Here is a 17,578-nt window from a genome sequence, read left to right on the forward strand (position 1 = left end):
ACCCTAACACGATGTAGGTCACCCTAATGGCCAAACAAAAAAATACGGGTCTAATTATTTTGGCCAAGGAACCCCCAGAAAAATTTTGAGCCCGATCGGAGAACTTTTTTTTCGGTTTAGGCTCTTTTCAAATGGAATTGCTGTATATTGAAATAGTGAAAAGAACCTTAAATTTAAAGTAAGTTACTAAAGCAGAATTGAGGATTGAAAATTGTACAAAATATAACAAAATTATTCAAGAGTTAAAATTAATTTTCAAGCAAGGATGCTTGGAATGTCCGACTTTTCCCGACTTTTTGACAAAAAATCATAAATTCCCGACTTTTTCCCGATTTTTGGCGGATTTTGGGGAATTCCCGACTTTTTCGATTTCCCGACTTGAGTGGCCACCCTGCAAATGTTTTGTGAGAGAAAGCTTTGAAAATTCAACATATTTTGGTTGGATTAACCTTTTGGAAGTCGTGTTTTTCGGCCTCTCTTACAAACGTCCTTACAAACGATGCACAAAGTTTACTAGCGCGACTGCCGAAAGGTTAAGTAAATTTTAGAAATATACAGCAAATCCATTTGGAAAGAGCCTAAACCGCAAAAAAAAGTTCTCAGATCGGGTTCAAATTTTATTCTGGGGGTTCTTTGGCCAATATAATTAGACCTGTATTTTTTTTTTTTTTTGGCCATTAGAGTGACCAACACCGTACTAGGGTGGTCCCAAAAATGGCAATTTTCGTCATGTTTAGCAAAAACCTATTTTTTTCAAAAAAAATCCTAATTCCACGCCATTTCATAAGTGATAAGTTGGTCTTTCTAGGAAAAATAGTCTAAAGATCGACAAATCAAGCCTTACATTTGAAATAGTCGAATGAAACTTTAAAATGCCGTTTTGACGGTGTCTGGACCAAAGAACCCATGTTCGGCGCGCCGCGCGCAAAATCGAGAAAATGACGAAAACGGGAAAAAAATCAACGTTTTTCACTAAAACTGCGATAACTTTAAAATTTCAGCGATGACCTATACATGTTTGCGTACCAAAATTTTCGTAATTGATAGCCGCAATCTAGCACGGTTTAGGTCACCCCAATGGCCAAACAAAAAATACGGGTCTAATTATTTTGGCCAAGGAACCCGATCGAAGAACTTTTTTCCGGTTTAGGCTGGATGGAATTGCTGTATATTAAAACTAAGTTATCGTTCGTTATTGTCGAGAAAATTATCGCTGATGGAATTATCGGAATAACGATAACGATAGAATCATCGTTATCGTTATCGAACCTCGATAATTTTATCGTTAACAACCTTGATGATCAGTTAATTGGAAATGAATTGGATTAAATAAAGTTTTTGCATGCTTTCGAACACGGCCAGTAGGGGAAATATGATCATCATTCAGACACGACCGCTTAGTAGGATGGGAATGGGTATTTTCCCCTACTAATGTTTTCAACAACGCAGAATTTTTCAGATATTCAAGCGAAAATGGCATGACGAACGGTGCACGCCCTAAATGTCAAAATCGCGCAGTGAAAGTGTGGCTGTCATGCCATGGCCACGACTCGAGTTTTCAAAAAGCAAGTTCAAGGGAAATACAGCAATATACGAAAGTTCTGCGTGTAATAGATGATAAATAGGACGATAGCAAGCAATCAATCTGTCGTGTATAGAAATTGAACTAAATTGAGCAGAAGTTGTCTAAAACCTGGCGTCCCATTTCACCTTAAACATTGGAATTTTGAGAGCAACTAATGGGTCAAATACCCTACTCACCTGATCAGTAACCGGATAAAATCAATTAGGCCCAAAAGGATTCGTGTGATATCGCGTGCTTGAAAATAAACCCTCAACACTTCAAAACATTTCAGGTTGCAATTTTATTTGTAAAATTTCAGCGTGTCGTGATTGTAAGAACTAAAAACTACCAACTAATGTGTGTGAGTGTGTGGGTTATTATTTGTCCGGCTTCGATAACCGGAAGCGGAAGTGCTTAACAAAACAGTTGCAATTATACGGCTAAACATATAACTTTCACAGACAGCCGTCGTGTGTCGGCGACACACATATCTTACTGCACTCCATTCCACTTTGTATTTAGAGGGGGGGGGGGGGGGAAAGGGACTTCTTTCATTGACATTCTTAATTACATTTCCTTACTCGCTAGTTGCAAGTTTTCCACAACTTCAGTCATAAACAGAGGGATTATCGCCTCTTCAGACGAAGCCGTCCGTATCAAAACGCAATCGAAAGCAATTATCGCCTCCGGGCCTCGTCATCGTCCTCGTCGTCGTCGTTGGTCCTCACAGCGTGGTGATGATATCGACGGTGTCTTTGAAGGGGTTTGTCGAGGCCAGCGTCGGTCCTAGCAGTTGCTGCTGCTGTTGGCCTCCGCCGCCTCCTCCTCCCGGGGGATTAATCGCGGGTATCGTCGTCATCGTGGTCACCGTCGACGAGGACGAGCTCGTATTGTTGGCCGTCGATGCCTTCATGCCGATTTCCATGTTGGTCAGCGCCGACGAAACGTGCAGCAGGTTCTCCATCAGGATCTGGTAGATTTCGCTTAGCTCAATCTCCGATCGGGACGCGATGAAAACGTCTGGTTTGGGCATTTGGGATTAGGAGGAGAAGAAAGAGCAGAGTGCAATTTAGCATGTCATTCGGTACGGTAAAGACAGGTTCAAGATCACGGGACCACAGCATCGCACGGCTGATTGGAAGAAATGTTGTAAAAAACACTTCTATTTGAGTGGTTCTCTACGATTTTGCAAACCAAATTTTCTTTGTATTTGTTGATTTGAATGAAACTTTCTTCATGCATTCCCTATGTCAAATGAAGCAATTTTGCTTTTTTTTTCCTTACAAGTCTCCATACAATTTTAAGGGCTGGCCATACAGAATGGGTATGTAAATGTATGAAATTCTGTATCGTGAGAAGGGATTTTCCGATCGATTTGGTGTCTTCGGCAAAGATGTATGTTTTTAAGATTACACTGACCTACAAAAAATTACAAAATTGACTGCGCAGGCTCAACTCCAGGGGAAGCATGAAGTTTATTTCAAATTGCATGCAATATGTGGGAGTAGCGAACAGGACTAATTCTCCATACAAACTTTGGAGAAAAACATTCTGCCCTGCCAAAATATTTTGAAAAATTCAAAGTGCACGTGTTTCTGGGGACCCTTAGCTTCATGCTTCCCCTCGAGTTGAGCCTGCGCAGAAATTTTGTTGGTCGGTGTTATGATTAGGACTTTTTGGAAAAATAGGTAAACGGAAAAAAACCCGATGTTTTTGAAAATATCGAAAACCTGGACAAAACAATTCGCAATTCACAATTTTCAGTGTAAGAACGGGCCTTGACCGATCTTATGCACCAGGTTCCCGACGTACACGCACTGCCCTTACACCTACATCTCACCCTTGCTCTGAGTCAGTACGAGCAACACGCTAGAACACGCTTTGAGTGTTCGTGCCAGGCATGCACACCTACTTTTCCGGTTACGCATTTTAACTCGGCCGGGGGTAATACATTGCGTAGGGTTTCATTCAAGTAAAAGCTGTTTTATTTTTAGTTTGAACTCAAAAACTTATTGTTATTTTACTGTGTATTGTTTCCTCCTGAAATCTTCCTTAATGTTGAGTCGTAATTATCTGTTGCTATTTCTTTTGTCGCGGTGCTTTGTTACAATTTTTTGGACCTAAGCATGTTAGGAGAACAGCATCTAATTCCAGCGTGCCTCTAATGTTGCCATATCAGCACTTTGACATTCAATTACAGCTCATCCCGAGCATGGGTAAATAACAAGGGAAATGCGTATCAATACCAAATTTTGGTATTCCTGGACCCTTTAAAATTTGTCTTAAGGATTATGCAAGAGCAAAATGTGCTATCATACCAATTAAAGGTATTGTTTTGATATTGCAAAATTGCAGAATTTGTCAATGGTCGAACACCACATATTGGTATTATTTTGGTATCACAGTGTTTTATCAAATTCCTCTGAAACTATGGGAAAATTTTGACCAATTTTGACAAAATAATTAATTTTGCGCTAAAATGATGTCTCAAAGCGAATGCTTTCATTGAAAACCGGAAATTTCAAACTTGAGCAATTCTCCACGGAATCGGTCATTTTTCTTTGATTTTAATTTTTGTATTTTTTAATCCGGCTGAAACTTTTTTGGTGCCTTCGGTATGCCCAAAGAAGCCATTTTGCATCATTAGTTTGTCCATATAATTTTCCATACAAATTTGGCAGCTGTCCATACAAAAATGATATGTGAAAATTCAAAAATCTGTATCTTTTGAAGGAATTTTTTGATCGATTTGGTGTCTTCGGCAAAGTTGTAGGTATGGATACGGACTACACTGGAAAAAAATAATACACGGTAAAAAAAAATTGGTGATTTTTTTATTTAATTTTTTATCACTAAAACTTGATTTGCAAAAAAACACTATTTTTAATTTTTTTATTTTTTGATATGTTTTAGAGGACATAAAATGCCAACTTTTCAGAAATTTCCAGGTTGTGCAAAAAATCATTGACCGAGTTATGAATTTTTAATCAATACTGATTTTTTCAAAAAATCGAAATTTTGTCGCAAAATTTTTAACTTCATTTTTCGATGTAAAATTGAATTTGCAATCAAAAAGTACTTTAGTGAAATTTTGATAAAGTGCATCGTTTTCAAGTTATAGCCATTTTTATGTAACTTTTTTCAAAATAGTCGCAGTTTTTCGTTTTTAAATTAGTGCACATGTTTGCCTACTTTTGAAAAAATATTTTTGAAAAGCTGAGAAAATTCTCTATATTTTGCTTTTTTGAACTTTGTTGATACGACCCTTAGTTGCAGAGATATTGCCAAAAACTGCTACTATTTTCAAAAAAGCTACCTTAAATTGGCTGGTTAACTTTATCAAAATTTCACTATAGTACATTTTGATTGCAAATTTGATTTTTCATCGAAAAATGAAATGATTGCGACCAATATTTCGATTTTTTGAAAAAAATAGTATTGATTCAAAAATTTATAACTCAGTCAAAGATTTTTTGCCCATTCTGGAAATTTCTGAAAAGTTGGCATTTTATGTCCCCTAAAACATATCAAAAAATAAAAAAAATAAAGTGTTTGTTTGCAAATCATGTTTTAGTGGCAAAAAGTTAAATAGAAAATCAACAAATTGTTTTAACCGTGTATCATTTTTTTCAGTGTAGTCCTTATTCATACCTACAACTTTGCCGAAGATAACAAATCGATCAAAAATTGCTTCAAAAGATACAGATTTTGAATTTTTATACATCATTTTTGTACGGACAGCTGCCAAATACAAAAAAATCTCATATTTTTGGCAGGTTAAGCACTCACTCCTAACTCCATCCGATTTGCTGATTTTCACTATTTAAACAATTTATTTTGCCAAACTTTTGATAGAAACTTGCTTGCTCAATTCTTATTGAGCTATTTATCACTCGATTTCAGTTGAAAACGCTTTTAATAAAAACAGGAAAATTGATGTCTCACCCAAACAACCAACCATTTTCTAATGTTGTGCAACTAATGCTCCGATTTACAATGCTAAAATATGAAACATTCGTGAAATCTATCCGAAAACAATATTTTCAAAATTTTTAAATCAATACTAACATTTCAAAAGGGCGTAATATTGAATGTTTAACCCTTTTGAGATGTTAGTCTTAATTTAATTTTTTTGAAAATATTGTTTTCGGAAAGATCGGAAAACTTTACGAATGTTTCATATTTCAACATTATAGAAATAGGCAATAGTTGAGCAATTATGTGAGATTTCGGACATTCGATTTTTTCTGTATTTTTTTATCCGGCTGAAACTTTTTTGGTGCCTTTGGTATGCCCAAAGAAGCCATTTTGCATCATTAGTTTGTCCATAAAATTTTCCATACAAATTTGGCAGCTGTCCATACAAAAATGATGCATGAAAATTCTAAAATCTGTATCATTTGAAGGAACTTTTTGATCGATTTGGTGTCTTCGGCAAAGTTGTAGGTATGGATATGGACTACACTGAAAAAAATGATACACGGTACAAAAAAATTTGGTGATTTTTAATTTCATTTTTTGTCACTAAAACTTGATTTGCAAAAAACACAATTTTTTTTTTGTATGTATGTTAGAGGACATCAAATGCCAACTTTTCAGAAATTTCCAGGATGGGCAAAAAATCTTTGACCGAGTTATGATTTTTTGAATCAATACAATTTTTTTCAAAAAATTGAAATATTGGTCGCAAAAAATTGATGTTTTTTAAGTCTCACCCAAACAACCCACCATTTTCTAATGTTGATATCTCAGCAACTAATGGTCCGATTTACAATGTCAAAATATGAAACATTCGTGAAATTTTCCGATCTCTTCGAAAAAAATCTTTTCAAAAATTTTAAATCAAGACTAACATATCAAAAGGCGTAATATTGAATGTTTGGTCTTTTTGAAATGTTAGTCTTGATTTAAAATTTTTGAATTTTTTTTTCGAAAAGGTTGGAAAATTTTACGTATGTTTCATATTTTAACAATGTAAATCGGACCATTAGTTGCTGAGATATCAACATTAGAAAATGGTTGGTTGTTTGGGTGAGACATCAATTTTCCTGTTTTTATTAAAAGCGTTTTCAACTGAAATCGAGTGATAAATAGCTCAATAAGAATTGAGCAAGCAAGTTTCTATCAAAAGTTTGGCAAAATAAATTGTTTAAATAGTGAAAATCAGCAAATCGGATGGAGTTAGGAGTGAGTGCTTAACCTGCCAAAAATATGAGATTTTTTTTTTTGTATTTGGCAGCTGTCCGTACAAAAATGATGTATAAAAATTCAAAAATCTGTATCTTTTGAAGCAATTTTTTGATCGATTTGTTATCTTCGGCAAAGTTGTAGGTATGAATAAGGACTACACTGAAAAAAATGATACACGGTTAAAACAATTTGTTGATTTTCTATTTAACTTTTTGCCACTAAAACATGATTTGCAAACAAACACTTTATTTTTTTTATTTTTTGATATGTTTTAGGGGACATAAAATGCCAACTTTTCAGAAATTTCCAGAATGGGCAAAAAATCTTTGACTGAGTTATAAATTTTTGAATCAATACTATTTTTTTCAAAAAATCGAAATATTGGTCGCAATCATTTCATTTTTCGATGTAAAATCAAATTTGCAATCAAAATGTACTATAGTGAAATTTTGATAAAGTTAACCAGCCAATTTAAGGTAGCTTTTTTGAAAATAGTAGCAGTTTTTGGCAATATCTCTGCAACTAAGGGTCGTATCAACAAAGTTCAAAAAAGCAAAATATAGAGAATTTTCTCAGCTTTTCAAAAATATTTTTTCAAAAGTAGGCAAACATGTGCACTAATTTAAAAAAACGAAAAACTGCGACTATTTTGAAAAAAGTTACATAAAAATGGCTATAACTTGAAAACGATGCACTTTATCAAAATTTCACTAAAGTACTTTTTGATTGCAAATTCAATTTTACATCGAAAAATGAAGTTAAAAAATTTTTGCGACAAAAATTTCGATTTTTTGAAAAAATCAGTATTGATTAAAAAATTCATAACTCGGTCAAATTTGTATGGAAAATTATATGGACAAACTAATGATGCAAAATGGCTTCTTTGGGCATACCGAAGGCACCAAAAAAGTTTCAGCCGGATTAAAAAATACAAAAATTAAAATCAAAGAAAAATGACCGATTCCGTGGAGAATTGCTCAAGTTTGAAATTTCCGGTTTTCAATGAAAGCATTCGCTTTGAGACATCATTTTAGCGCAAAATTAATTATTTTGTCAAAATTGGTCAAAATTTTCCCATAGTTTCAGAGGAATTTGATAAAACACTGTGATACCAAAATAATACCAATATGTGGTGTTCGACCATTGACAAATTCTGCAATTTTGCAATATCAAAACAATACCTTTAATTGGTATGATAGCACATTTTGCTCTTGCATAATCCTTAAGACAAATTTTAAAGGGTCCAGGAATACCAAAATTTGGTATTGATACGCATTTGAAAAGGTTGGAAAATTTTACGTATGTTTCATATTTTAACAATGTAAATCGGACCATTAGTTGCTGAGATATCAACATTAGAAAATGGTGGGTTGTTTGGGTGAGACTTAGAAAACATCAATTTTCTTGTTTTTAAACCTTTGCATGGCAATATCTCAGCAATTAAAGGTCGTATCACCAAAGTCCGAAAAAGCTAAATATAGAGAATTTTCTCAGCTTCTCAAATTTTGTTTTTTCAAAAATGGGCAAACATGGGCACTATTTATAAAAAATCAATAACTGCGACTATTTTGAAAGAAAAGTTACATAAAAATGGCTATAACTTGAAAAAGGTGCACTTTATCAAATTTCACTAAAGTACTTTTTGATTGCAATTTCAGTTTTACATCGAAAAATGAAATTGAAAAAAATTTGCGACCAATATTTCGATTTTTTGAAAAAAAAAGTTGTATTGATTCAAAAAATCATAACTCGGTCAAAGATTTTTTGCCCATTCTGAAAATTTCTGAAAAGCTGGCAAAAAAATATAAAAAATAGTGTTTTTTTGCCAATCAAGTTTTAGTGACTAAAAGTTAAATAAAAAATCACCAATTTTTTTTTACTGTTTATCTTTTTTTTAGTGTAGTCCATATCTATGCCTACAACTTTGCCGAAGACACCAAATCGATCAAAACATTCCTTCAAAAGATACAGATTTTTGAATTTTCACATATCATTTTTGTATGGACAGCTGCCAAATTTGTATGGAAAATTATATGAACGAACTTATGATGCAAAATGGCTTCTTTGGGCATACCAAAGGCACCACAAAAGTTAAGCCGGATTAAAAAATACAAAAAATCAAATTACCGAAATCTCAGAAAATTGCTCAGATAACAAACAAGCTTAGATTATTGTTCTGATAACTTATAGGGCAAATAAAAAAATATTCAAATAAATAAATAATGAAGTAAATCAACAAAGAAAAGGCAAATGATAAATAGACCTGATATTACTAGTATGGGAAATATACCCTTTCTCAGCCTATTACTATTATCGGCCTATCAGCACTTTGATCATGAATATTCCAAACTAATAAATTGCTCAAATAAAAGTGAGCAAGAAACTCTCCATTGTTGATGTATCTGAATGTTGATTTAATAGCGGAAAACTGTAGAAGTGATGATAATTGGTCGAACGGCTTAGACTGATTAAAATAGGTAAATCGAGACGCTGTCAGTGCGAGCCACCTCCAGAAGCTTGCGATTGTCAGACTAGTAGATGGTTTATTTTAAAGAAAAAAAAACACAGTTTGTTAAAGTGACAAGCATTGGGAGATACGAGAATCAAGAGTTAATAAAATCAAAATCAAATGGTAAACAGAAAAACCAGTGAAGAAGTACCAATCAGTAGAGCAAAATAAAAACAGGAGAGGTAGCTGGAAATTGAAAGAAGAGAAACCCCGTTCTACGATGTTCAGGTACATTCACAACACTTGACTCGACGGCTAAATTTCGATTTTTTCCAAAAATCACTGTTTTCAAAAAATCACTGCGCGGCGGCAGAATTTTTGACCATACTTCACTATGGCTCAAAAGTTGCAGGTTTTTGTCCCCTAAACATATAAAAAAAAATCGACAATCAAAAAATATTTTGGGAAAATGAGTTTTTGTGAAAAAAGTGAATTAAAATATCGGTGTTTTTTTCCGTGTACCTTTTTTTCTGAATGTTCCTCAATAATACTTTGCCGAAGACACCAACTTGATCAGAGAATTCATTCAAAAGTTAAAGATTTTCGAATATTTACGTACCATTATTGTATGCACAGCTGCCAAAATTGTATGGAGACTTGTATGAGTGAACCAATTACACAAAATGGCTTCTTTGGTCACAGGTCATTTTGAGCAAAAATAAAAAGAAAAAAAACCATTTCCGGTTTTGGTATAGAATTGCTTTACTAACTAAGTTTCAGCCAAACATTTTACATTTCAGATGAGATGTTGTTGTTTATTTTATTAACGTGACTTTAACCTAGAGAAGTCATTCGTCACTTCAGATGAGATGAAAAAAAAAACGGAATCGACGTAACACCTTATAATGTGGCCCTCTTAAACCTTGCGGTTTCGTCAACGGATCCACAGGCGTGTATCGTTCTTTTTGCGACAAGACTCCGCCTCCCGGGTCTCTTAAGTGTGAAGGTATGGGCACGGGGAGAGGGCACCGAATACCTATATTTTACACTTAGAATTTTTTGCGTCCGCCTCGGGATTCGAACAGGCGACCTCTGGATTGTGAGTCCAGTGCGCGGTCCGATTGATCCACAAAGGCAGACAATGAGCTGAGCTCAATTGTATTTACATATTTAAATATTTCGATGCCTCTGTGCTCTTTTGTACTAAATTTGCTGGGATTCCTATCCAGTTATCCGATTTTTTTTATTTTGTGAAATTCTCTCCATTGATTGATTTAAACAAACCGCAAGAACATTAGAAAAAATCTACAAAGAATAATACAGCCACACTATGCAAACTTCTTTACTTTGTCTAGCCATTTTCAATCAAGCTTACTGCAAAAACCTTCCAACCCTGACATCGGTTTAATTTGCAGTCGATATCAATTGAATCATCAATTGCAGCCCCAGCCCGTTCCTCACCATCACCACATTCATTACTCCCTTCATTCATCAATTATTCAAATTATCCCCTTTCACCCCTTATCGTCTGCTGCACAATTTGCTGTGACACGGATTCGATTTCGGAAACCACATTGTTTCACAAGACGAAGGAATCAAATAGCTGGTGCTGATTGATGATTCCCACATTTTCGAGTCAATTTACGGGAAAAAAGGATTTGTCTAAATGCGCAGTAGACAAAATTCTCCCTTTTTGCAAAAAAGGGTAAATTTTACGCAGGGGTTATATTTTTTTAAACTGATTCGTAAAGGTTAATTTTAAATATCATCAAAATGAAACTGCTCCAATTTAAACAAACTAATTATGATAAAAACAACAAAAAATCCGTAACAATTCCCAAATCACTCACCGTTTCGCTCCTTGGTAAGCCGCTGCGAGTAAATGTTGAGAATGATGGACAGATCGTCGCTGGATTTGAGCAGCTCAAGGCTCGAGTTGGCGGCACCGCCGAAGCTAGCGTCAAGTTGCAATCCGCCGCTCGCGCCACTTCCGCCGCTCGCCCCCGACAGGTTGTAATTCGACGAAGACAGATTCGACATCTGTTTGTGCTGTTTGACGTGATTTATGGCCGCCGACCACCTGTAGATGAGAGAGAGAGAGAGAGAGAATGTTTAATGAGCGTTATTCAGAAAAAGGGTGAAATGGATGGTTTGATTGCGATTGGTTTCGTGGAAGGATGTAATTTGAAACCAGGAAAAGGATTATTATTTTCAATGCAGCTCGTATCGATTACATGCTATGAGTAGGGTACTGACTAAACAAAAAACGATGAGTATAGAGTTGTGCACATCGTCGTGATTTGCCCTTGAGTTAAGAACGTCATTTGGCCAAAATTCGATTTCAATCCTGAGATATTCAACAAAACCCCTAAAAACCCCATGCGATGTTGCCACTCTTCATAAAAAAGTAGATGCGATCCTATCGTGCTATCTTGTCACACCCTGCAATTTCTACCAAAACCGGAAATGGATTCTATTTTTTTTATTATTATTATTTAGCTCAAACCTTTCCTATGACCGAAGAAGCCATATTGTGTAATTGGTTCACCCATACAAGTCTCCAAACAATTTTGGCTGCTGTCTATACAAAAATGATACGTAAATATTCCAAAATCTGTAACTTTTGAATGAATTTGGTGATCAATTTGGTGTTTTGGACAAAGTTGTAGGTATTGATGAGGACTATTCAGAAAATAGGTACTCCGAAAAATAATCTTGCCGATTTTTTAACTAACTTTTTTCACAAAAACTCAATTTAACAAAATAGGTTTTTTTTTTATTTTCAAGATTTTTTTAATATGTTTGAGGGCACCAAAACCCTCAACTTTTCAGCCATAGAGAAGTATGGTCATAAAATTTGAGGGGGTCCGAAATCCGATATCCGATGTTCCAATATTTTGTAACCCAATATTTAATTATATATTTCTGCAGATTCATTTCAATACTTTGAATCTGTTATTCTATGATCACTTTTTAATACTCATGTAATTCTTTCCTACAAAAGTTTAAGAGCTGTTGAAAAATAAAGTGACTGTATTCACTAAAAATGTGTACCAAAATGCAAACAAAATTGCCTTTTTATGTTGATGATACACGGAGAAAAAAGAGTTCCAAAAATCGTTAACAAGCGTTCATGAAAATGGGAACCACGAACAAAGTGTTCAAATACCATGGTACGATTTTGAAAAATATGCTTGAAAATTTGCATAGATTTTCGATTTGTATAAGATTTTCGCAACAGGGCAAAATACTAAATACGTATTGTAAATTTAGTATCCAAAAAAGATGCTCTATATATTTTCAAAATTATCCCTTGATCTCAGCTACAGTGATTATTGGTCCTATCAGTGATGGAATAATCTTAAACGAAAGATTTCCTTTTGACACTAACAACAATCTCAAGATATTCCCAATCTCTTCTCCCAATTTCAGGATAATCGCGTGAAATATCGGTTTCAGTTTCATTTGCAAGTGAAACGTCTAACATTAGAAAATAACCCGTCATGAAAAAAACGAACCATACTTACTTTGAGATTCATCGAAAAATTGGATAGTTATTTTGTTCTAGGAAGTATTCCTTACTCCATGGATTAAAGGGTTACATACATGTAAATCGTACATGTAAATTGTAAACTTTTTTCAAAATCTGTTTTCAGGGCATTAAAATATTCCTTTTCATCTATTAACAAAACAAATTTGAAGACATTTGGTTGTAGCATTGCCGAGATATAGCTATCTGAAGTTAGCAGTTTCAAAAAAAGGGTGCCACGACATCTCAACATTGCTTCGACCAAATCGGCTCAAAATTTTGGTGAAGACTCGTTAAACCACCTCCGTGTACGCACGAGAGCAAGCAGCAGTCAAGTGCTCAGTGCTCTATAGTTTTTTCGAAATTTTCCGCCGTAGTCTACCGTGATTACCCGCGAGTTTGCTCCTGCAGCATGCCAAAGGCCGGCCGTGGCCGTGGCAGTTCGAGTGCGGCCTCGAAAAACCCGCGAAGTTCGTCTACCGGCCGTGTGCAAAAGGTAAACAACCCAACGCCGTGTCGACCGCCATCGCGCAGGGGAGCGTGAGCGCAGAAGGCATCGACAAAAGTTGCTACATCCCGGATATGTTCCAAGATCACCAGTGCGAACCCGTTCCGGTACTTCCGGTGCCACGACCAACACGTCAACATCCGCCAACATTCCCATAAGGAACGAGTTCCAGATGCTGAGCGACGACGAAGAAAACAACAACAACACCGACGGTAGCAGCACTACTGACGACGACGACGACGATGGACGTGCACGGAAGAAAGTGTCGACGTCAAAAACGAACAATTCTCCAAAGGAACGTAGACCACCTCCAATCTATGTTTTGGACACGTTGACGGACGATATTGACGAGTTGCTGGAAGGCCTCGGATATTGTCTGAAAATCGGTAAGTCGTCAGTGCAAGTCTACACATTTGACAGCAAGAACTTCGACCTGGTTGTGGAGAAATTGAAGAATAAAACTTCAAGTTCTACACATTCGACCCCGTGCAGAAGACTGCCGTGAAGGTCGTCTTGCAGGGTACCAAGACCGCCCGATCTCCGACCTAAAGAAGGACCTCTCGGGTGCTGGAATTACGCCGCGTGACATAAAAGTCCTCTCGCGGAAGACAACGGTCACAGGTACACACACACTGTACCTGTTGTACTTCGACCGCGGCACCGTCAAAATTCAAGACCTGCGGAAAACTAAGGCGTTGGACGGTTTTGGGTAAACTGGCGGTTTTACTCAAAGAACCCGACGGACGCAGCGCAATGCCACCGTTGCCAGAAATTTGGCCACGGCTCGCGGAACTGCAACCTCCGCCCCGCTGCGTGAAGTGCGGTGAAACACACCTCTCGGAGGCGTGCGCACTGCCGTGCAAGGCGGACTTGGGGGACAAGGCAGAGCAAACCAAGGCGCGCATCAAGTGCGCCAACTGTGGAGGTAACCATACCAGCAACTACCGTGGATGCAGCGCACGGAAAACCTACCTCGAGGAGCAGGAAAAGAGGAAAAGAAAGCAGCAGCGTCCCACCCTCCTCAGCGAAGTACGAGCGTAACCGTGCCGGCTGCTGGTCATCGTACGGTTCCAGCGGACAACCCAGCGTTCCCTCCTGGATGGGGTCGATCGTTCGCCAGCGTGGTCGCTGCCGGTAGCGGCAATGCGGCCCAGCAAGAAGTCACCGGGAAGATCTCTTTACCCTGCCGGAGTTCTTTGCTCTCGCGGGGAGATGATGACGCGGTTCCGGACCTGCCGTAACAAAGCGGAGCAATTCCTGGCCCTTGGGGAGCTGATGATCAAGCACATCTATAATTGATTAAATTTTGCTGTGATCTAGTTGTAAGCATTTTCTTTTCCTATCCCCTATCATTAGCAATTGCGTAAGTTTTTTGAAAACTTTTTCTTACTCTTGTTTGTGCATTTAATTTACAGTAATAATTGCTCTAAACCGAATTAAGACGTAACACACAGCTGAAATGAACACAAAAACTCTGTTAGGTTCATAATATGTACAAATTGTAATTTGATTATTCAAAAATAAAACCGAATTGAAATTGAAAATTGACTCGTTAAACGTTAAATTGACCCGAGTGCATGACGAAGACCGATTTTCAAAAACTTTATTTAAAAAAAAGATAAAAATATTTTTCTGTTTTTCATATAAAAAATCGCCAGTTTTTGATTTTTGTATTTTTTGAAAATTCAAAATTTCAAAATCGGGCTTCGTCATGTCATCGTCTCTAGCTCAGTTAAATCATGAAATATCTTCATGAAACTTTCAGAAGTGATTGAAAATCATCTTTTAAGTGGATTTAATAATTTTTCTGTAATATGAAATTTTGTGATTTTCTACATGTATGTAATCCCTTAATTAAACTCGCGATGTTATATAACTTCAAGTTCATACCTGAGATGAAACCACTCAAACATAAAGACACATTAAAATAATTGAAATTTAAAGTGTCACTTGATTTTCAAATGCCGATATCAATTTGTGAAACAAATTTCCATACAATGCCGTTAAAGATCAACATACATTCCAACTCCCAACCCCTTAAAAAGTTGGAACGGTAATTTCAACTCGCTGTTCTCGGGCATAACTCGACCAATTGAGACAATTCTTTTTTTTTTTTTTTGTGAATTGTAAGGATGTTTTGATGATCCTAAAACTTTAATTTATGCGATCAAAAACGTCGTTTCAACTTTTTTTCGATTATTTTCACATAACTTTTGTATGTACAGCGTCTAAATTTGTATAGGGTATTGCATGGAGAAATAAATAAAAAAAAAATTTGCATAATTAAAAAAAAAATTTCCTTAGTTAGGATTTTTATAAATGTGTGGAATAAAATAAATATAAACAAGGAGCTTTAATAACTACAAAGTTTCCTTAAAATATTTTTAAAAAAATCCACTTGGTGTATGCACGACGCCTAAGTTCCCCAAACATCGTATACGGATGATACAGTATACGACGTACGGGAAACCTACTGCTACGTTGTCGTTGAACCCAAAGATTTTAAGATGGTGAGATAGCCCAGAGTGATAGGGCGCAGACTTGATAATCAGGATATGACTCTCACCGGATTTTTGTTATGTTTGGGGTGTGCAAAATCTATTTTATTTTATTTTTCTTTGTGTACACGGTTTCTCATACTTTGCTTTTGCTCACAACGGTGATGTGCATGCTTTTGCATGCGATTTTAACATCGGATTTGTTGTTAAGATAACATTTTTTTTAAACTTTATTTTTTTATATCAACTTGAATTAGCAATCTAAAAGTACATTACAGATTTTTGATAAAGTGCCTCGTTTTCAAGTTATAGCCTAGCAAAATTTTAAATCAGCGAAATATTTCTGGTTACCACACAGAAAAAAATAATGTAAATTTGGAAGCTGTAATTTTGGAAGGTTGAATATTACCTCTTTTATGATGTAATTTTACCTCAATTTAGACTGAAAAAGTGACATTGCACCAGAAAAGTGGTAAAATTACACATTTCCAGAGGTAAAATTACACATTTTTTCTGACATAAAAGATGTACCCCTTCCCAGATGTAATATTGATCCTTGCACTGCAACTTGGATTTGGCCCGCACTTTTCTCTCGCACGTTTGACAACAAAATTTCCAAAAACCAGGCAACCAGTAGTTGTTTATTTACATTTCTAGTCGCAGTTTCCACCAAACTGGACATTCGCACTTTAAAATTGCGATTGACAGGTGAGCAACATCGGCTCGCTTTGATCATTTTTTGAGAAAATTAAAATTTCCCAAGCCAGTTTGACAAGTCGCAATAGTGCGATCGATAGCAATAATTTAGTGCGAAGTCCAAGTTAGTGAGAATTGCGCAATATTACCATGATTTTTTTTTCTGTGCATGAGTGACCATTTCTGAAATATATATTTTTTAAGTTCAGAAAATTTGCAATAAAATTTTCTAAGAGACATTGAAGATTGGACCTCTGGTTGCTGAGACACAGCGGCATAAAGAAAAAGAAAAAGGACCTCTGTTTTCAAAACGATCGCAAAATTTCACAACGTTTACATTTTTTACATTGTAAATCGGAACATTAGTTACTGAGACTTCGGCAATAGAAAATAGAGGCTTGTTTGGGTTAGACTTAGAAAACTTAAAATTTCCTCTTTCTATTTCTTTAAGTCGCTGTATCTCAGCAATCAGAGGTCTTATCTTCAATGTCTAGACAATTTTATATCTATATAATTTGCTGAACTTCAAAAAAAAAATATTCAGGAAGTCAATATTAAAAAAACGAAAAAATAACTCTAAACTGCTAATATTTCACTGAAATCAAACTATCGGTGGCTATAACTTGAAAACGAGGCACTTTTTCAAAAAATCTGTGAAGTACTTTACTGCCCATGTTCGCATAAATGTCCCATATGCAAAAACAGCAAGCTGAGAAAAACGCATTTGAAGTTTGTCCCATACATAAGGCTACATGTTAAGTTTTCGCGAAAAAACTGGATTTCCTCCTGATTTCTTGAACAAAGTACTGGATGTTATAGGCTCTTTTGAAAGAGCACACAATTTTGTATCAAACTGCATCAATAACTCGAAATCGATGAAAATTCATATGGGACATTTATGCAATCAGGGGCAGTTTAGTATTTACAAACTTACATAAAAAATGAGGTCAGACAAATTTCATGTATGATATTTCGTGTTTTTTCTTTCAAAAATAATGCATTTTTGACTGTTTTGAGTTGATTAGACTTCTGTTTCTTTTTTTGCCCCCTGATTTTTCGAACCAATTTTCAAGGGGGGGGGGGGGGGTTGACATATACCATGTACTTTGAAAAACATTTGCAACGGCCTCCTTTGCCCAAGACA

General features: G+C 35.9%; 1 protein-coding gene across 4 annotated transcripts in view; it reads right to left on the reverse strand.

Annotated features, from left to right (window-relative positions):
- Positions 1-1,850: 1,850 nt before the first annotated feature.
- Positions 1,851-17,578, reverse strand: part of LOC6036112 (protein furry) — a 180,415-nt gene continuing 164,687 nt past the window's right edge. For all 4 annotated transcript variants that reach the window (XM_038258698.1, XM_038258697.1, XM_038258696.1 and 1 more), the window contains 2 exons: positions 11,054-11,283; positions 1,851-2,584 (listed from right to left, as the gene is read on the reverse strand). In XM_038258698.1, coding sequence (XP_038114626.1) covers positions 2,289-2,584; positions 11,054-11,283 — 526 coding nt within the window. In that variant the 3' untranslated portion in view covers positions 1,851-2,288. The remainder of the gene's footprint in view (positions 2,585-11,053; positions 11,284-17,578) is intronic.

This window comes from Culex quinquefasciatus, chromosome 3 (genome assembly GCF_015732765.1).
Source record: "Culex quinquefasciatus strain JHB chromosome 3, VPISU_Cqui_1.0_pri_paternal, whole genome shotgun sequence".
Classification (NCBI taxonomy): Eukaryota; Metazoa; Arthropoda; class Insecta; order Diptera; family Culicidae; genus Culex; species Culex quinquefasciatus.